The sequence below is a fragment of the Aphelocoma coerulescens genome, chromosome 3 (assembly GCF_041296385.1).
Source record: "Aphelocoma coerulescens isolate FSJ_1873_10779 chromosome 3, UR_Acoe_1.0, whole genome shotgun sequence".
In the NCBI taxonomy this organism is placed as follows: Eukaryota; Metazoa; Chordata; class Aves; order Passeriformes; family Corvidae; genus Aphelocoma; species Aphelocoma coerulescens.
In genome coordinates, this window is record NC_091016.1 from 122,231,295 (window position 1) to 122,252,232 (window position 20,938).

Consider the following 20,938-nt stretch of genomic DNA (forward strand, 5'->3'; position numbering starts at 1 on the left):
CTATGTTCCAGTGTGTGCCCGTGGCCTGTGGTCCTGGCACTGGGACCTGGCACAGAGCCTTGCCCTGTCCTATTTGCACCCTCCCTTCAGGGATTTATATACAACTATAAAATCTTAAATATTCCCTGACCAGATCCTCTTCCACCAAGGTGCATATTCCTTGCTCCAGCCCTTCCCCCTGGTCTCAGGGACCAGGGATTCCTGAAGGCTGGTCTTGCTGGTAAAGACTGAGGTGAAGAAGGCCTCTCCATGTTCTCTGTAGCCAGCTCCCACATCTTACTGAGCAATGGGCCCACAACATTTTCCCTACTCTCCCTTTTGTCACCCTATAGGAACCCTTCTGGTTGTCTTTGACATTCCCGAACAGATTCCAGTTGGACTTTGCCTTTCCTCATCCCTGCACACTCAGATAATATCTCTGTATTCTTTTCTATCCATGTCCTTGCTTTCACCTCTCTGCTGCTTCTGTGTTTGAGTTTTGCCAGGACCTCCCTGTTTATCCATGCAGGCATGCTGGCATTTTTGCCCAGCTTCCTGCTCATTGGAATGGACTGTTCTTGAGCTTGGAGATTACTCCTCCCAGGCCTTCTTATCCCAAGACACTCTACCAAGGAGGCAGAGGCCTTTGAAGATGCCAAAGTCTGAAGTCTAGAGGTGTTTGATGTTTACCCTCCTCCCTTCCCTCAGGATCCTGAACTCCACCAGCCACGTCTGCCTTTGACCCCCGCATCCCCAGCAAACCATGGCTGGTGAGTCTGATGTCCAGCAAAGCAGCTCTCCTTGTTGGTTCCTCCATCATTTGGAGGAGAGAGTTACCAGCACTGCATTCCACAACCCTCCTGGATTGCAAATCATTGAACCATAGAAGGGTTTGGGTTGGAAGGGACCTTAAAGATCATCCACCCTGGCATGGCCAGGGACACCTTCCACTAGACCAGGTTTCTCAGGGCTCCATCCAACCTGACCTTGAATGTTTCCACAGGTAGGGCATCCACAGCTGCTCTGAACAACCAGTGCCAGGGCCTCACCACCCTCACAGTAAACAATTTCTTCCTGAAATCAAATCTAAATCTACTCTCTGGCTTCACTTTGAAGCCATTCCCCTTTGGCCCGCCACTACATAAATAGTCCCTCTCCATCTTTCATGGCAGCTCCCTTCAGGTACTGGAAGGCCACAGTTAGGTCACCCCAAAGCCTTCTTTTTTCCAGGATGAATAATCCAAATTCTCTTGGTGTTTCCTCATTGGAGAGGTGCTCCATCCCTCCTCTTGTGTTGTCCTTCCAGCAGGTATCAGGGTGGATGAAGTCTTTCATGAAGACCAGGGCCTGCAAAGAGGTAGCTGCCCAGTACGGTGTCACCCATACTGGTTATGCCTTGAATCCTTCCCCGTAAGCTCCGTTGGCTCATCATCCACGCAGAATTCCAGGCACTCCAGCTGTTCTCTCACTAAAGGGCAGCTCCCTCTCCTCACCTTTTTGGCTTGTCTGTATGCCTCCATTGCAACACTCGGGTCATGGGAGCCATCACACCACGCTTTCCTGATCCCAACAAGATCATAGCCCTGTGGATGCACCCAGGTCTCTGACTTGTCATGCCCAGTCCCCACACTGCTGATGTTCTCTATGCACACTTCAGCCAGACACCCCAGCACACCAACTTCCCAGATTTAGGGATCCCAGTTTTAGGGATTTCTCCATCACGGTGTTTAGTTGATTTTCTGATCCCTTTCTGTCACATCGCTCCATGTCCTCAGCTCATCAGCCTTGTCTGGGAGGATTGTGTGTGATCACATACATAAGTCGTTGATTTTTCCTGAATTCCAGCACTTAAAACCTCTAGAATATCCTCTTATTTTTCCTTCCAATAGCCAATCATTTTAATTACTATTTCTTAATGTAACACACAGACCAAGGCTTCTGCAGGTTGTGTTTTTACCCACCAGAGGGCGAGTTGTCTCCATCTGTGTCCTCCAGTGCCACGAAAGCAGAGCCCGATAAAGAATTCCTTTTCCCTTTCAGGAGTAGATAGCAGGGACAGTGGGAAGCTAAAAAGGCTCATCTTGACCTTGGCAAGTCACACTTGTCTGTACAGAAGTTGTCACGGATGCAGCTTAATCCAGATCTTCTTAGTTCCACTTCAATTCCTTATTCCTCATTTCTCCTCTCTCCTGCTTTACAGTCACTATTCCTCAGTACCAGCTTCTGCTCTGGCTTTTCTTTTGCTTTCTTCTGTGGAATCCCAGAATGGTTTGGGTTGGAAGGGACATTAAAGAACACCTCGTTCCAAGCCCCTGCCATGGGCAGGGACACCTTCCATTAAACCAGGCTGCTCAACCTGGCCTTGGACACTTGAAGGGATGGCACAAACACAGCTTTTCTGGGCAACCTGTGCCAGGGCCTCCCCACCCTCACAGGGAACAATTCCTTCCCAATATCCCATCTATCCCTGCCCTCTGGCACTTTAAAACCACTGCCCCTTGTCCTATCACTGCATACCCTTGTAAATAATCCCTTTTTGGCTCTCTTGGAGCCCCTTTAGGCACTGGAAGGGGCTTCAAGGACTTCTGGGAGCCTTCTCTTCTCCAGGCTGAACATCCCCAGCCCGTTATCTTTACAGGCTGTGTGGCAGGCACTCTGCCACACAGCCTTGTCACAAATTTGCTGTCACTCTCCTCAGGGATGATCCTTGGCACATGGAGGCAAATTTCCTTCTCTGAAACAGGCCCTGTTCCCTGTTAAATGCTGCCTGGGTATTGCAGCTTGAAAAATCAGAGCGAGTGCTTGATCAGAGACCTGCACCTTGGGTAAGACCTCAGAGCAGCAGCTTTGCTGCCTTCCAGATCCAGCTCTTCCAGCCCTGCTTGGCCTTCAGTCCATTATTTTCCTTTCTAAGCTCACCAGCCTCATTCTTTATCTCCCACCGTCTGGCTTTCTTCATTCTCCCACACCATGCTCAGACAGACGGTCTGGCTGCATTTCTCTCTGCTTAACTTCTGCTTACAAAACCCTCGGATCTGCTGCCTGCCCTTGGATCACCGACTGGCTTGGCTGGTGTACTGCTGATAAAGAGAACAAAGCAAAGACGCACAAAAAACTTTTTTTTTTTTTTTTTTTTCATAGAATCCTAGAAGGTTTGGGTTGGAAGGGACCTTCAGGATCATCACATTCCAACCCCCCTGCCATGGGCAGGGTCACTTTCCACTAGACCAGGTTTCTCCCAAATCCTGTCCAACCCGGCCCTGAACACTTGCAGGGATGGGGAATCCACTTCTTTTGGGGAATCTACAACTTCTGTTTTCCATGGTGATGGATTTAGCTCTGTTTTCTCTTATGTTTAGGAGTGACTTTTGAACAGTCACCTTTCCCTTGATGGCATCCCTGATGCTTCTTTTTGCCCCTTCCTCCAGAAATAAATTCCATGTTTGAAAGAGAGGGATTATTTCAGTGCTACATATGAAAAATACACTATTTCACAACTATATACCTTGTTATACATGTATATATACATCATAAACCAGCACAACCACTTCTGTTAAAACATTCCAATCACTCCAGGTATGGATTTGTGGCTTCACAGCCACAAATCACTGTGGGCACTGCACAGGGCAGAGAAAACTCCCCAAAAAGAGCCCATCCAGATGCCACCACCCATTTTGGAGGCCAAGATATTTTAATGTGAGGGGGTTCTGAGGGGCTACGAGGGAGATAGGAGAAGCTGTGAGGGGGCTCTGAGGGGGATACGAAAGGCTGCGAGTGGGATACGAGCGGACTATGAGGGGCTGTGAGGGGAAAATCCTTAATAAAACAGGATTAACGCTTTCCACGTCTTTTTTCACGCTCCGGGGGCCGGACTCCCCTCACAGGGGTGGTGGGGGGGGGGGCGGTTCGGCCCCTCTAAGCCCTCCCCGCTGCCGCGGCGCGTGGCGCTCCCTGCGCAGGCGCAGAGAGAAAGGCGCGCAGGGCGCCGCGCATGCGCACCGAGCGCGCGGGCGGTTGCCGTGGAGACGCGTCCGCGGGGCCGGGGCCGGGCCCGGAGCGCCGCCGCCGCCGCCGCCGCCATGAGCTCGGGGCCGGAGCCGGGGCCGCGGACACGGCCGGGGACAGGGACAGGGCCCGGGATCGGACCCGGGCCGAGGCTGCCCTTCCTCCCCGGCTGCGCCATCAAGGACCCCACGGTGAGCGCGCCCGCCCACTGTACCCCTGCTGTACCCCCTTCTCACGGGAGTCCCCCGGCATCAAGGTGGGCTGGCCTAGAGGGTGCCCCCCTGAGAGGTGCCCTCAGAACGGGCCTCTGCACCTCCCCACAGCCGCTCCAGGTGGTAGCTGGTACCTCTTGAAGACACTCTCTGGGAATCCGGTACTCCCTCAGACATTCCTCTAAATCCACGGGAGACTTGGGACCCCTAAACTCGGCAATATTCGTAGAATTGTGAAATAGTTTGGGCTAGAAGACAAATGGTTTGGGTTAGAAGTACCTTAAAGAACATCTCATTACATCCCCTGCCATGGGCAGGGACACCTCCCACTATCCCAGGGTGCTCCAAGCCCTGTCCAGTCTGGCCTTGGACACTTCCAGGGATCCAGGGACAGCCACAGCTTCTCTGGAAAACCTCTGCCGGGGCCTCACCACCCTCACAGCCAGGAATTCCTTCCCAATATCCCATCCATCCCTGCCCTCTGGCAGTGGGGAGCCATTCCCTGTGTCCTGTCCCTCCATCCCTTGTCCCAGGTCCCTCTCCAGCTCTCCTGGAGCCCCTTTAGGCACTGGAAGGAGCTCTGAGGTCTCCCTGGATCCTTCTCTTCTCCAGGTGAACACCCCCAGCTCTCCCAGCCTGGCTCCAGAGCAGAGAGGCTCCAGCTCTTGGAGCATCTCCATGGTTTCCTCTGGACTTGCTCCAATGGATCCATGCGTTTCTTGTGTTTTGGGTGGGTCCAGACCTGGATGCAGCACTGAAGGTGGGGTTTCACAAGAGCAGAGTAAAGGGAGAGACAATTCCTCCAGGGAACATGTTACCCCCTGAACCCACCCTGAGGGAACTTTGTGTTCCCTCAGACCATCCTCTAACTCCCCCAAGACACCTGGTACCTCCTGAATTCCCCAGGTATCCCTGAGACAACTTGATGTCCTTCGAACCCATGTCCTGGAAACTTCAAACTCGCCAGACCCTGGTATCCTGGACATGACCTCCAAAGAACCTGGTGCTCTGTAAACTCACTTGATGCTCCCCAGCAGACTTAATATCCACTTAACTCTCCCCCAGGGACTTAGTGTTTCCCAAAGCCGCCAAATACCTGCTGGACTCACTTCTGGGGGATCTGATTGCTCTGTACCTATCTGGTATCCCCTGATCCCACCCACAGCAGACCTGGTACTCCCTAAATTCTTCCAGCGTTATTGAACATTGCAATCTGTTCCCAAGGGACCGAGTATCCCTAAATCAACCTTCAAGGGCACTTGGTGCTTTTAATTTTCTCCCCAAGGAATCCATTATATCATGTACCCATCTTATAACCCTGAATTTGTCCTGATAGCTTTGGAGAGAAAGACACACGCACCCCTGCTCCCCCTCATTTGTGAGCCTCATTTGAAAGTCCAAAAGCTTTTTCCATAACTGCAGAACTACTATCTGCAAACTCACCCCTTTGGATATCCAGTTCCCCTGAATCCATCCAATAATTCCCCCACCAGTTCATGAGATACCCCAAGGGAAATCCCCAAACTCACTTTACAGTCCTGAAACCTGATTCCCTCAGGAAAACTGCTATTTCTCTGAACCATCTGAGTTTTCCCAAAGCAAAATGTTCTGCACCTTCAACTCATTCTGATACTGTCCTGAACCAAGTTCCTTAAACTCACCTGATACCTCCTCAACTGGATATACACAGGAGAAGCAATATTGATCAAACCTGGAGCATTCCTCCACTAGGAATAAATCCCCTAAATCAACCCAATATAATTATTTCTTGGACATAATTTATCTGTTAGATAGAAACACCTCGAAGTTACCAGTCTCATTACAATCAACACCTTCCTGATACCCCTTCCTCCAAAGCTCTGATACTTTCAAAACTGCTCTCCTGGTGTTGCCTGGAGAACCGAATCCATGACAGTCTAGGTCTGGAACCTGATAATGTGATGGGAGAACTGGTATCCCACCACAGAACTGGTACAGCCACAGCTTCCAGGATCATCCCCAGGGAGTGACACACTTTTAGCTGCTCCCAGGTCCCCTGGAAGAAGAAGTTTCATTCTTATCCTCTGCACCTGATACCTAAATGAGGAAGCAGCCTCTCCTTTTCCCCATCCAATGGTCCAGGTGCTAAGGACCTGATAACCCCAAATCCTCCCAATGTCCTCTTGAGGAAGTGGTACCACAGAGAACCAATGCTTCCATTTATTTCTCTGATATACTAAAACAATCCCATGAAAAGCCAAAAAAGGGGTTGTTTCATGCCTGCTTTGGGCATACCAGGGATTTACAGCCTCCCTGGAGAGCATCTTTAACAGAAAACATTCCTGGCTGCATTCAGCTCCATACGTAAAAATTACTTGTCACAGAATCATGGAATGGTTTGGGTTGGAAGGGACCTTAAAGATCATCTTGTTCCACCCCCCTGCCAGGGGCAGGGACACTTTCCATACACCAAGTTGCTCCAAGCCCCATCCAACCTGGCCTAAATCAGTGACAAATGAGTTCTCCAATAGTAAATAGAGTAAATTACTCATAACAGACAATCATGCAGTAATAAAGGTTATCTCAGAGTTATTATCAGATAATAATAGTTCCTTGAAATAATTTATAACATCTTGGAAATCTGCAAGTTTCCACTCTATAAAATTGGCAATCACAATACTTGTTTTCTCTGTATATGCTGAGAAGTTCTGAACAAAACCTCTGTTCAAATAAAGTGTTGTTACTGCTTATTGCTTACGGGACAGGGGAACAGACACTGGGAGAGGGAATGGTGCTCGTGTGAAGTGTTACAGACTTGGCAAAAAGCAGGACTTAATTCAGTGGAATTTCTTCAGATAAACACTGGCAGCAACTGAGATTAGGAGTTTACATTCTGGGCTTTCCTTTTTAAATTTGCATTGGTCACCTGATCCCATGAGGTGTTATCTGGCATCCAGGCTCACTTTGGGAGAGCTTATCCACTCATGAGCCTTATGAAGCAATGAGGTGCTTTCTTTAGGCAAATGTGGGCTCTTAAAAGCCTGTACACTTCTGACAAACACTGATACTCCTCAAATTAAAGACAAACTTCCTGGTTTTTCTTGAATATTTTTCCCACAGCTTTCCCTTGGTATTTATTTAACAGAAGGAAGTGGCAGTTCTGTGGCAGTTTATAAGATGTTCTGCTAATGTCTTCAGACAAATCTTGTTTTCAGCTGTTTTCCTCCATTGCAAGATCAACAGTAGCAATGTAAATAGAAAACGGGGAATTATGTGGAATTCAAGTGGGGCCTTGAAGGTATAAATATGATTAGAGGCTTGACCATGAGGGGCGAGGGAGGGGGTGGAGAAGAAGCGATTTGCATGCCTGAGGTTGCACTGACTGCAGGTCTGGGGCTGGAAAAGGAGCTGAAGCTTGGTTCTCTCAGCACTAGAAATGCATACAACTCTGTTTTACATGGCAAAAGTCAAGAGGTTTTATTATCAAGGACTCCTAATTTCCCCTGCTTTCTCTGGAGCACTAAGTGTTGAAAGCCCAATGGGACCAGGCAGGCTCCCAGAGTGCAGGTGAGGTACCACGTGTGCTGGAGCTTGCAGCAAGTGGAGTCGTTTGATGTCACTCAAGTCTGACCCTGCTCTTCAGTGGTGAAGAACAGGACTTGCTGACAGAGATCGGGTCCTGTTCATGGCTCTGATCGAATGCAGCCCTGGGAGAAGGACTTGGGGCTGCTGATGGATGAGAGGCTGGGACCCAGAAACCCCCCACCATGTGCTGGGCTGATCCCCCAGCGTGGGCAGCAGGAGAGGGGGTGAGTCTGCCCCTCTGCCCTGCTCAGGTGAGACCCCACCTGCAGAGCTGCCTCCAGCCCTGGGGCCAACAGCAGAAGGACGTGGAGCTGCTGGAGAGAGTCCAGAGGAGGCCCTGGAGATGCTCCAAGGGCTGGAGCCCCTCTGCTCTGGAGCCAGGCTGGGAGAGCTGGGGCTGTTCACCTGGAGAAGAGAAGGATCCAGGGAGAGCTCAGAGCCTCTTCCAGTGCCTAAAGAGGCTCCATGAAAGATGGGACAAACTTTTTAGCAGAGCCTGTAGCAATAGGACAAGGGATGATGGTTTTAAACTCAAAGAGGCTTAACTTAGATTAGATACAAGGAAGAAGTTTTTTACAAAGTGTGGTGAGGCCTGGCACAGGGTGCCCAGAGAAGCTGTGGCTGCTTCATCCCTGCAAGTGTCCAAGGCCAGGTTGGACAGGGCTTGGAGCAGCCTGGTCTAGTGGAAGGTGTCCCTGCCCATGGCATGGGGTGGAACAAGATAATCTTTAATGTCCTTTCCAACCCAAACTGTTGTATGATTCTATGACTGTGCAGAGAGGTGATAAAACAACTGATGCACTTTTGTACATTTCATAACTGCAGTTCTGTGAGCATGACATGCCTTGATTTAACCCAGCAAAGAAAATCCTATATCATGCCCAGGGGAGAATTAAGAAAATAAATAACAATGGAACACACAGAGGGTGCACAACAGTCAAGGCAGCACCATAAGGCAGTAACTGAGGTCCCATGGTGCTCTGTACTGCTGACAAACAGGGTAGGGAACAAAGAGCTGGTGAGATAAATACCAGGGCAGATAAAGTGCTAACACACTGTTCTAGGCATTGAATATGGTGGCAGTCAGGAAATTCAGTGATTTAAGTTCTTCCGGAGTCTGTGGCAGTGCGAGGATCTGAGTTCACTCTCATGTGTCATACATCCACCACACACTGTTTTTCTACTTCCTCAATCTAAGTGCAAAATGTGATTTTAAATAACTGCTGCAGTAGTTTATAATAAAATTCTGGGCATATGTGTGGGGGGAGACATTCTTGATATTGCACTCTCTTACTGGGTTATTTTTGTGCTTCCAGTAGCTGTATCTACTAAATTCAAGCAGTATTTTGATAGCTGGATTTCCTTCCAACAGAAAACATCTTTTCATCGGTCGCAGACACTGGGCTTCAAAAATGGATATGCCTTCTCCCGGCTGCCAAGAGAGGGGGTTGGCGGGGACACACTCTTTGCAAATCAGCTCTCTCAAGATGAATTAGATGATTTATGCACCAAGGGATCCACACTGACCTATGGGCAAGTCAGGAGGTCTGCACCTTCCAGCTTCACTCCAGCATTCGTGGCTTATGACAAAAAGGTATAAAGAAGCTGATTCCAGGAATATCGCTGGCCAAATTCGGAGACATAAACAGTCAGCTCCAGGGTTCACGGGACTGCGTTACGGCAGTTTTCAGATGCCAGTGCCCTTAGTCAGAGACAGCTGAATCCCAGACTGAAAGAGGCTTTCTTTGCTCGGGAGGAGGATTATAATACGTAAACGATGTAAGACATTCCCTGTTACACTCGAGCATTTCCAGCAGGCTTTGGAAAAGAGGTTTGATTAGCTCTGGAAAGCTCCAGTTTATAAGGGAACCCTGGCAGCCTCTTTGACTGTGGTCCATCTGACTGTGTTGGTCACCACAGCGTGTCACAGCCTGAACTGCTCCATTAGTGCTTCCCGTGTTACATCTTGGTGATCGTATCAGACTGGGAGGTGGCTCTGTGTCTGCTCCGAGCAATCCTGAGCTGACCCTTGGTTTTCAGGGTGCCAGAGTCCCAGGCTGCAACCCGCAGCCGTGGATGGAGCAGCCGCTGCAGTGGGAGCTGCAGGGCTCGGGAGCTCAGCATGTGCAGGCTGCGCACGCTGCCAGCCCTGCCAGAGCTGTCTGCAGCCAGCCAGCCCTCAGCCCGGCTGTCACACAGGCTGGGGAACAGATGTGCTCTGTTAATTACTGAGGCTGCTCCTTCAGAGTAATGTAGATGTTGCTGTTTAATCTGTCAGGTTCTTCTCTGCTCCTTCCTTCAAGCTGCAGGAGCAGCAGGGGCCCCAGTGCTGCTGGGGATGTCTCAGTCCCTTGTGGGGCACTTTGCTGACTGGTAGGAACTTGCTGGCTTTATCATCCCTTAATTATCCAGGCCTCTGGGCTGATGTAGGCTGGGTATGCAAGGCCTGATTGGCCACCTACACCTTCTTAGGGGCATTGAATGATCTTGGAAAGAATATTCCTCCTACTTCTGCCAAGCAGAGGGACTGGCTGATTAGTTCCCTTGTTTCCCCCGCACAAATCAACTTCTGCTGTCAGTGCTGAATAGATGTGACTTCAGATCATGGAAAGGTTTGGTTTGGAAGGGACCTTAAAGATCATCTTGTTCCAGCCTCCCTGTCTGGCAGGGACACCTTCCACTAGACCAGGTTGCTCAGAGCCCCTCCAGCCTGGCCTTAAAATAATGGCCTCTTCAGATTTTAAAATCCTCAGATGTGGTTGAACTCTTTACTAAAATCTCTTGATAACTTCCCTCAATCAGGACTGTAAAGCTGACACATAAAGAGCCATGTGTGTCAGTAAAGTAGATTACTGCCAGCAGCCAAGCACCTGGCAGTATGTGAAACAGCAGGTGATCAATAAGTAGGGAAAAGGCTGTATTTTTACACTTGTCTCATGCACACCAAATTTGCAAAAGGCACATCTTGATAAAAGCCCTCCTGGTGCCTCTGCTGTCACTCACAGATTAGGCCACTGCTGTCTTGGAAGATTTTGTAGAATCTAATCCGGTAATTTTACACCACCAAAGAAAATTACAAATAAATTTTTGGCCTTGATAGACTAATCACAGTGTTCAATTTGTTTCTTTCTCTCTCCCTTTGTTTTATTGTCCCTTGGGCAGGTTTTGAAGTTCGATGCCTACTTCCAGGAGGAAGTTGCTATCTCTGCAGAGGAGCATTACCGGATCCGCCAAGTGGGCATCTACTACTACCTGGAAGATGACAGCATGTGTGTCATTGAGCCTAAGGTGAAGAACTCAGGCCTGGTTCAAGGCAAACTCATGAGACGCCACCGGGTGCCCAAGAATGAGCAGGGGGATTATTACCACTGGAAGGATCTGAACCTGGGCATCGACCTCACCATGTACGGCAGGACCTACCGCCTGGTCAACTGCGACTCCTTCACCAAGGTGTGTTGTGGGGAGAACACTGACAGAAAGACTCCTGGGAATCACAGGATTTTAATTACCTGTTAGAGTGCAGCAGTTTGCAGCTGTAGCTTTTGTGATATAGGTGCTTGCAGTCTTTCATTTTGCTTTTTGTGTAGTTTTCTTTCTTCAGGCCAGCGGGGAGTTCAGGGTATGACATCTGCTGAGGGCAAGTTAACTGCTCAGTGTTTTTGCTCCAGGACTGCTGGGAGTTTATCCTTTGTCCTCAGGACTTTTCTTTACAATACAAATTCTAAGTTCCTGTCTGGCCAGTTTAACTGCTTAGAGTCCAGATGAAACATTGTTCATACATGAGAGGGAAATCTTTTCTGATTTAATATTCCTCCATTAAGAACAGTGGAAGGGAATACGAGCAGTAACTCTGCACACATGCACAGCCGAGCCATGATCCATGGGTTGAGAATCATGGTATGAACTGACCTTTCTAAGAGAGCTTACTCATTGCCTGCTTTTCTATTTCTGGCTATTTTTGTGCCAGTAAATGAGATAATAACAATCCAATAACAAGAAATAAGAATCACCAGTACACTGGTATCCTGCTAGATCGTCCCCAGTATAATCTCAGCCCTGGTCAGCTCCTATTCTTCCAGGCCAGGGAACCATTCCCAATAGGTGAGTTACATGCAGTCAACCTGTCCTGGAGGCTGGGAGAGTTTAGATCCAGGTTTTTCCTTTTCAGTTGGCTTCAGTGCCCAGGAATGTTCCCAAGCATGTATAATATATTGGTATAAATGTGGCTGTGGGACCAGCTCTGTTGGAACTGGATGACTGTTAAAGTCAGTTCACATCAAATGAAGAGCTGGTCCTCATGTTAATATTGGTGGAAAACATGGAATGAGCTATGTGGGTCTACATCTCAAGACCAACAGTCTATTTATCAGTTATTGACATCTTCTAGACCAGAAAATAGTGACTCTGAAAGTGTGAACCTGCTTTGTGAGTCTCCAGAGGGATCTCATATTCCTGTGGGAGATGTTTGCATAGGTGCTTCCTGGGCTGAATGGTTTCATGGGCCACTTCCCAAAGCTAAAAAGGGAACAAGTCCCTTGACTTCAGAGGTTGTTTTGGGTGACTGATACAAGTCCACAAGTAACACCCTGGATTTTGTTCATCATCCAAGGTAAGCAAAAAATCCCTTTGTAAACAAGCAGATTGCACCTTTTCTGTGGGAAAAGTACTCCTGAAAGATGGAACGAAGCTGCCACTGACACATATCCTCGTGCCTGAAGGGTCTTGGTGTGCCTGGTGTGGGTGACACTAACTTACTGTCTGACACAGACCTAAGTTCTTGCAAATTCAGGCTGACTACATCTGTGTTTATACACCAATTTAATCTTTTTCATTTACATAAAAGAGATAACTGACAGTTATCTTCCATTTAAAGCCCTAAGGCCAAGGAGAACTGTGCTCAAGTGACATCTGAGTTAGGATGTTGAGGACAGGACTACTCTGACTAATTGAAGGGTAAGCAAAGCCAAGAAGCAGCTTAAACAAATACATTTATCATCTGCTGTATTTTGCTGTTGCAGTAGAGCTCTCTGTGAGGAATGAACTTGCAGCATTCTGACCTCACTCATCTCAGCCCACTTGTAACCTCTAGTCACCTCTTACCTTCAGAACTCCTGGCAGCACTAACACCTCAGATGACCTTCCTAGGTGTTCCTGGAGAGCCAAGGAATTGAAGTGAACCCTCCAGAGGAAATGGTTTCGGATCCTTACACAGAACAGCGTCGGACACCTGTGCAAAAACCCATCGTGCCCGCAGGTCCCGACCCCTTCAGGCAGTTTCTGACCTATGACACAAAGGTGAGAGAGCTGGGGATTACCCAAATTATTGTATAATTACCCACATCATACTGGTAAGGCACCTTCAGTCCTGTGTCCTGGTCTGGACCCTTCACTTTAGGAAAGACATTGAGGGGCTGGAGCATGTCCAGGCAAGGGAACAGAGCTGGGGAAGGGGCTGGAGCAGCAGGAGCAGCTGAGGGAGCTGGGAAAGGGGCTCAGCCTGGAGAAAAGGAGGCTCAGGGGGGACCTTGTGGCTCTGCACAACTCCCTGACAGGAGGGCACAGCATGGTGGGGGTCAGTATCTTCTCCCAGGCAACCAGCAAAAGGACTGGAAATGGCCTCAAGTTCTGCAAGGGGAAGTTTAGGTTGAATTAGGAAGAATTTGTCCACAGAAAGGGTGATTAGACATTGGAAGGGGCTGCCCAGGGAGGTGGTGGGGTCACCATCCCTGGAGGTGTCCAAGGAATGATTGGATGTGGCACTCAGTGCTCTGGGCTGGGTGACAAGGTGGGGGTCAGTCAGAGGTTGGACTCAGTAATCTTCCAACCTAAAAGATCCTGTGATTACAGTGAATATGTGCTATTGAAACCCAGGTCTTGTGAGTGTCTGCAACCTCACTCATTCTAAATCATCTCAGTCTGCTGAACAGACTCCAGATTTGCTCCTTTCTTTGCTTTAGTGAGAAACAAAACCTTTTATAGTTTTTTCTGGGCTTTGTGCTTCGTAAACAGCTCGTTTTTGGATTGCAGAGCCTGTGCTCAATATCATCCATTGCTCTCTTGCTTTCTGTTGGGATGAGATAAGCCACCTGCCTCTGGAATTTAGCAGCCAGATGCAGTTCTGTTAGGAATGGTCTTGCTGCATCCACTTCTCTCCTACACCAAAATATTGATTCCAGGTGCCAGAGCAGAAAATTTCAGACAAACACAAATGCCCCTTGCTCTGACTAAATTCTCCCTGTGTCAATCCTGCCTCTTCAGGAGCTGAACCTTGGGGAACTCCTGAGCATCTCAGTGTGATGAGTTTGATTTCTGTGGCATCAAAAGATGATTCTGATCCATGTTTGCTTCTTTTTTCTCCACCCCAGGTGCTTCGCTTCTATGCCATATGGGATGACACCAACTGTGCCTTTGGTGATCACCATCCTTGTGTCATCCATTACTTCTTGGCAGATGACACAGTGGAGGTTCGGGAAGTCCACAGGAGAAATGACGGGAGAGACCCATTCCCGGTACTGATGAGACGCCAGCGCTTGCCCAAAATCTTTGTGGACAAGAACAGTAAGTTTAGATTGACACATCTGTCTGTGCTAAAGTGTCATTTCATGGTCAAAAAAAAGTTATTTAAATGATCGCTAAATTCTTTATCGTTTGGGAAACAGTGGCAGGACAGCAGTGCCAACATCTCCCTGGAGCTATTTATACACCTTGCTTTTTATCCCTTTTCACTAGGAAATATTAACATCTCCCTGATTAATTTATTTTCCCTTCTGCTCCCTTGTCCTTAGAGAACTTCCCAAGCTGTGTGCTGGAGATTACTGACCATGAAGTACAAGAGTGGTACTCACCTAAAGATTTTGCTGTTGGCAAAAGTGTCACCCTCCTTGGACGCACCTTCTTAATCTATGATTGTGACAAGTTCACGCAGGACTTTTATCGTGAACAATATGGCATCACAGACTTCCAGCCAGTGGATGTGAATAAGAAACCAATTGAAAAAGCTCCACAGGTACTGCAAACAATTTCTCAAATGTAGGGAGGAAAGGAAGCAGCTGGTGTAAGCTCTCATCTTAGTAAGAACCTGTAGGAAACAAGTTCAGCTTAAAGAAATAAGTAATTTGAAAAAGACAAGGCAATAATGGCCATAATCAATATAAGAATGGCTGCTCTTATACTACAGAACTCTCCCTCACTCTCCAGAACAGTGTTGCCAAGTCCAAACTGCCTACTGGGGATGGTCACAGCCCTTGCTGTGTTACCTCCCAAAATGAGCCCAGGAATGCTTTGGAGTTGTGGCTTAGACGACAGACATGATGGGGATTAGGCTACCAGTGTAACCATTTGATGGCTGAGTTCCTGTGCACAGGAATGTTTAGTTGGAACTAGATGATTTTAAGGTCCTTCTCAACCCAAGCTATTCTATGATTCTTTAACAGAGCCATAACCTCTTTATTCAGAGAAATTACCTGGTTTTCTGAGTTTCAGATTTCCTTAATCCTTTTGTATTTTCATGAAGTCCCACACATGGCCAGGCTGGTATCATCTCTACTGGCAGGATGTCACAGCTCTTGCTACCTGGTGGCAGAATATTTCCTTCCAAATCTGATGCGCTTTGATAAGTCTTATAAACTTTGTCTTGTTCATGGTTGATACCTCCTCTGGGTGCAGGTAATTCCTCCCTATAATGGTTTTGGCATCCCTGAAGACTCTCTTCAGAACTGTCTCAGTCTGTTTCCAAAGCCTCCACGGAAAGATATCATTAAGATGCTGGAGAATAACCTCAAGATCCTGCGGTACCAGGTGGCCCTGGTAAGTGCTTTCCTTGGTGGAATAGTGCCAGGAGGATGGGAGGAGCAGCCTGCCCAGACAAGGCTGTTGGCAAATTCTCCTTTGTGCCAGTGGGACAAGAGTGGTTCCCGAGCCAACACGAGTGTCCCTGGGGGGATGGCGTGGGGCTATTGTGTGCTTGCTGTGACAATTGGCAGCTCACAAAACTAGAAAAAAGAAAACAAGGCCAGAAAGTACAAACCAGACCTGCTACAAACCCACAGCCATTTATGGAAAAACTCCCTCTGCCGCTGCTACATGACAGATGGGCCTGACTGAAGCACTGGGCACTGTGCCTCTGTCTGCCTGCCACCACTGCCACCAGCCAGAGCCTGAGGTCTCTGCTGCTGGCTCCAGCACCTGTCCTTCTCCAGGCTGGTCCTGGATGCAGCAGCCAGCAAGGAGCTGTCCTAGCAGAGCAGCCAAGTGCCAGTGTAGAAGGTGGAAAATCCACAGAAGTGGTGTTTTCCACCCACAACAGCACCCAGGCCCTGGCCTTTGTGCCAGCTTTCCAGCTGGTTTATGCAAGGAGCCTCTGGCACATCCAGCAACAGCGATGGCATTTCCTGTGCTGCCTGGTGCCTGCCCTCTCCAAACATTCCAGGTGAATAAGGGCTGGTTTCTTTTCCCTATTGTGCAGGAGTTCCCTAAAGGTCACAGCTGAGGAGTTAAGATCCACTTAGCTTTAAACTAAGTAAGTAAACCCACTGGTGTGTCACAGGAGTGACTTCCTGTGACTAAGAGCTGAAGCAGCACCAGCCTCTCTCAGGCACTCAGCATAATGAAAAATGTAATTTTAAATCTGAATTTTACAGCCACTCTGGGATGAATCATTCCATATAGGATATTCCTTTCTCTTGGATTACTCAGGCTATGGAAACACTGAATATATTTGGTAACTTCAGCCCAGATTCTGCTTCAGTGGCTTGAGTAAAGCAAGTAACCTTTGAAATTCAGATCCTTAGTGCTGTCTAGGGCTTTGTGACATTATGTCAGCACACCAAGTGCTTTGTTTAGTCACCTACTAAAAAAATCTCTGGGCTCTGGGTGCTTATGAGTGGGTTACCAGGTACTCCTAAGTACCCCAGGAAAAGAAAACCTGGTTCAAATGCTCTGTTCCAAACCCACTACCTTTCCTCTAGGAATCACCAGTGCCTGAGGACAAAAATCGCCGTTTCATCCTCTCTTATTTCCTCTCTGATGACACGATTGGCATCTATGAACCTCCAGTCAAAAACTCTGGCATCCCTGGAGGGAAATACTTAAAAAGAACCAGAGTTACCAAGCCAGGATCTACTCCTGAGAATCCCATATACTATGAGCCCTCTGACTTCACCATTGGTTCTACAGTTGAAGGTAAAATCCAGCCTGGATTTATAACTCTCTGCTCTGAGATGTCATTTATTGCACGGACAGTGTGTATCCCTTCACTTGAAAGATCTCCTGCTTCTGGGCCTCACCACATTTGAGTTTCCAGATCAGCAGCTGGTGTACATTGATACAACTTTGTTACTGTCAATGTCTGAACCTTTGAATCAGTGAAACAAGAGCTGGCTCAAAGCTGAGCCCAGCCCCAGGAGAGGAATCCTGCTTCCTCCTGGATGAAGAAATCACTTTAACCCATGCTAAAACACAGGTAACACTACTTCTTTAATGCTTCTTCCCCAGTGTTTGGCCACAGGTTTGTCATCACTGACGCTGATGAATATGTGCTGAATTATTTGGAGAGAAATGCAGAGAGTTTCCCTGCAGCAACACTGCAATCCATAAGGGACCATTTCCACCCACGGCAGGTGGTAGTGGAGACTGCCAGCAGGTAGGCTACAAAGAAGGGGCTGGTAGGGCTGAATAAGACTCAGGATTGACTGCTAAGGGCATTTTCACCAGCCTCCCTGGGCTCCAGCCTCCTGCTCTGCTGCTGGTTCAGCTCCAAGAGGCTGTGTTTGGCACATTCAGAGGGTGTGAAGTGTGTAAAGTAAAATGTTGTGGCTGCTGCTGGCCCCAAAACCTCATGGGACAGCTCTGGCTCAGCAGCAGAGGGAGAGAAGTGGTCGCAGCACCAAGCTTGAGTTCAAGAAGTGTTTGGACTTTCAGCCAATCATAGAATCACAAAATGGTTTGGGTTGGAAGGACCTTAAAGATCATCTCATTCCAACCCCTGCCATGGGCAGGAGCACCTTCCACTAGACCAGGTTGCTCCAAGCCCTGTCCAACCTGATCTTAAACACTTCCAGGGATGGGGGACACATCTTTTCCCTAGAGGCATCAGTTCACTGTAACAGATGCTGCCAGCTTGAGCTGCTGGATGGTTACAGGTTCAGCAGGTGGTGGGGGGAGTCTTTTTTTGGGCATTTGTTCCTTCTTTGCTTATCAGCTCATCAGAGCCTAGACCACATCCTCCTTTTTAGCTGTCTGGACCCAGTTTGTGTGATGCAGTAACAACCCTGTTACCTCAGAACATGGTTTGGAGGCACTTATATCATGGCTCTGGTTGAAAGTCGAGATTCCCACAGTTTCTGACACCATGGAGCACACAAGAAAATGCTCCTTGTTCACACAAGTGTCACAGCAAGGCTGCCAGAATGAGTTTTTACATGAAATCCTGTTATTCCTTCCTTCTGCAGTGGCTTCCCCAAGAAGGACCTGGATGATTTAATTGTAGAGGTTCAGAAAGAGCTGAAGCTACACCACGAGCCCTTCAACACCAGGAAGTTTCATGAGGCATTTCATCATTTTGACACAGAAGGCTCTGGCTTCCTGGATAAAACAAGATTTTTAAATGTTTGTGACAGGTTCCATGTGCCAACCAGCACCATTCTTCTTAAAAAGGTCAGATGGAAGGAAGGGGTGCTGTGCATGTGGAATTCCCCTCCCATAGCTCTTCCAAAAGATCTCTAAAAACCAACCCTAACCAGCTGCTCTAGCCTACAAAGGGGAACAACTTCAAGAAAAGAGCAAGAGAGGCCCAGTTCAGAAAAATTTCTGAGCCTGTGTCTTAGAGGAGATAATAATTGTTGTCCTCTAAGGAAAGGAAAGAGATGTTACCCAGGTTGTGCCCTGTGTTTGGCTGCACTGTTATGTGTGAGAATTCCTGCTGGTTCAGGTCTTGGATGAGTAGCAGAGGTTGTATACCATGATAAAGGTCAGGAATCATGATAGAGATCAGGGACAGGCTCCTGCAGAGCTTGGAGTGTCTGTGATGGCTTAAGCACAGCTGGGATTGAGTAGAGGTGACATAAAACAATAATAATAATAATTATAACAATCAAAAGATAAGTTAGAATCATAAGCCCCTGGCTAACACTTGCTGGGCACTATGAACAACAAACAGCACATGGAGATTGCAGTCTGCAAAGCAGAAAATGTGAGGGAAATGGAGGGAAAAATTCCTGCAGTGAGGATGGAGGAGGATCCTTTCAGGAATATGACTGGCAAGGATGTTTCCTCAGCATCATATGACTGGCAGTAGATTAGTGGCCAATAAAGGGGGACTCAGACTTTAGAGAAATCTCAAATGCAGAGGGAGCATTTCCTTGGCTAAAATAAAAACTTTTCTAAAGCAGCCAACTGTGAGCATCACAGCCATGGTTAGAAAGGTGCAGGGGCAGGGGGTTTGTGTCTCAGAATGTGGGATGAATAAAGGCCCTGACCAGCACCCAGGGCTTTGCTGTACCAGAGTTCATCAGAGCTCACTCTGCCCTGAGGGATTTACAGAGTGGTGACAGTCCCTGTCCCCTCTGAGAATGGGAGAAACATAACATTCCTAAAATTATGTGGAGAACCTGTGACAATTGAAGGTTAACTCCCAAGTCTGAGCCCCAGTTTAGGACCTATGCACTAAAAACATCCATCTTCTCTCCCGAAATCTTAATCCCAGTGTTCCCAGAGCCCTGGGAAGCGTGGCAGGGCTATAAATTAAACATATGGCAGAGAGTTCACTGCTTGGAGAGGAGCACAGCTGTCAGTCACAGGGCAAACCCCAGTGAATCTGTCTCCAGGCGACAAGGGGAAGGAGAATCCTTTCAAGGAATTGTGATATTAGACCTTTTCCATCTCGCTGGGTGTCAGAAGGAGATTAGTTATGCAATTAAAGAAACAAAAGCCTTCTTTCTTCCCCTGAAGCACACAAAGGCTGTGGCTCTGTAACACAATGCAGGGTCAGGCACGGGACACCAGAACTGGTTCATTAGTGGGGCTGTCACCAAGCTCAATTATCTGTGTCTCCCCTTTATGCCATGTGTGCACACCAGAGTGACACCAGGGGACAGTAACTGTTCACATACACTGCCCCCACCCCACTTTTGGGCAGGGATTTCTGCAAGATTTCCTGTGCCCATCTCAGTCTGTGGCCATGCTTTGTATTTTTGTGGCTCTGTTGCCACTCTGGTGAGGCCCAGAAGGAAATCAGGATTGAACTCAAACCTTTAAACTCTTCTCCTTGCATAGATTAGTGTGATCTATAGGCATTCAGGGTTGGACTTGAACCTTTAGATCATCAAGTTGAACCCTTAAATAGTTGGACTCGATGACCTAAAGTTTGGACTTGATCTTGCAGGTCTTTTCCACCCTTGATGGTTCTATAATTCTAAGTTTACCTGTGATTCAGGACTACCAGGATGGGGGAATCCACATGGGGAATAAGATCTCCTGCTCTGTCACACAAGGAGTACCTCTGGGCACTCTCCCCCAAAAACAACCCCAATTTTGCAGCTTTTTCCAACTCTTTATGGTGTTTGCTGTGTTTTTTGTCCCCACAGCTGATTGACTACTGTTCCTGTGGAGAAGACAAGGTAAACTACCGTGACTTCCTTCTAGCCTTCCCTAGTAATCTTTTCCCAGAAGCCGAAGGACAGGACCAGCAATTGAATTCTCAGCTGACTTGAAGACATTGTACTTCAAAAAGGATGTTCCTGTTTTCACCCTTGCTTCACTCTCTCACCCTTTCACAGACCCAGCTGATTCCGCCCTCACTTTAACTTTTTATCCCTTCCTTCTCCCTGCCCTTTTAGCCACCACAAAACTCAAGCTCACAACTGCTGGATGTTGAAATGAAACTTAAAGGAGGAAAAAAAATAATTCTGAGAACCAAAGTCAGGTTCTTCTGTTGTTTTCTCAACCTTTTAGTGCAGTACTTTAGAGAGCTAAAGCTCTCTGGAGCCTGGAGTGAAAACCACTCCAGGTTTCTCTCAGATGGGCCTTTAACCTTCAAGTAGTGAGGACTGCCAGTTTAAATTGTTATTAAAATTGCAATAAAAATGTAGTTGCTATGAAAGTGTTAAAAAGTCTGTTCTAAATAGAATGGTGGAATAGCTAAGTGGGGGGGAAACCCACAAAGTGTGATTCTAGGTCTACTC

General features: G+C 47.8%; 1 protein-coding gene across 1 annotated transcript; it reads left to right on the forward strand.

The window, feature by feature from the left end:
• The first annotated feature begins 4,058 nt into the window (after window positions 1-4,058).
• EFHC1 (EF-hand domain containing 1) lies at window positions 4,059-20,804 on the forward strand. Its single transcript, XM_069008657.1, has 11 exons — window positions 4,059-4,175; window positions 9,133-9,354; window positions 10,923-11,210; window positions 12,906-13,055; window positions 14,126-14,318; window positions 14,546-14,766; window positions 15,426-15,566; window positions 16,727-16,940; window positions 17,253-17,400; window positions 18,209-18,413; window positions 20,342-20,804. Exons 1-11 carry the CDS (start codon window positions 4,059-4,061, stop codon window positions 20,465-20,467), a joined length of 2,025 nt encoding a protein of 674 aa, XP_068864758.1. The 3' UTR covers window positions 20,468-20,804.
• The last annotated feature ends 134 nt before the right edge of the window (window positions 20,805-20,938 follow it).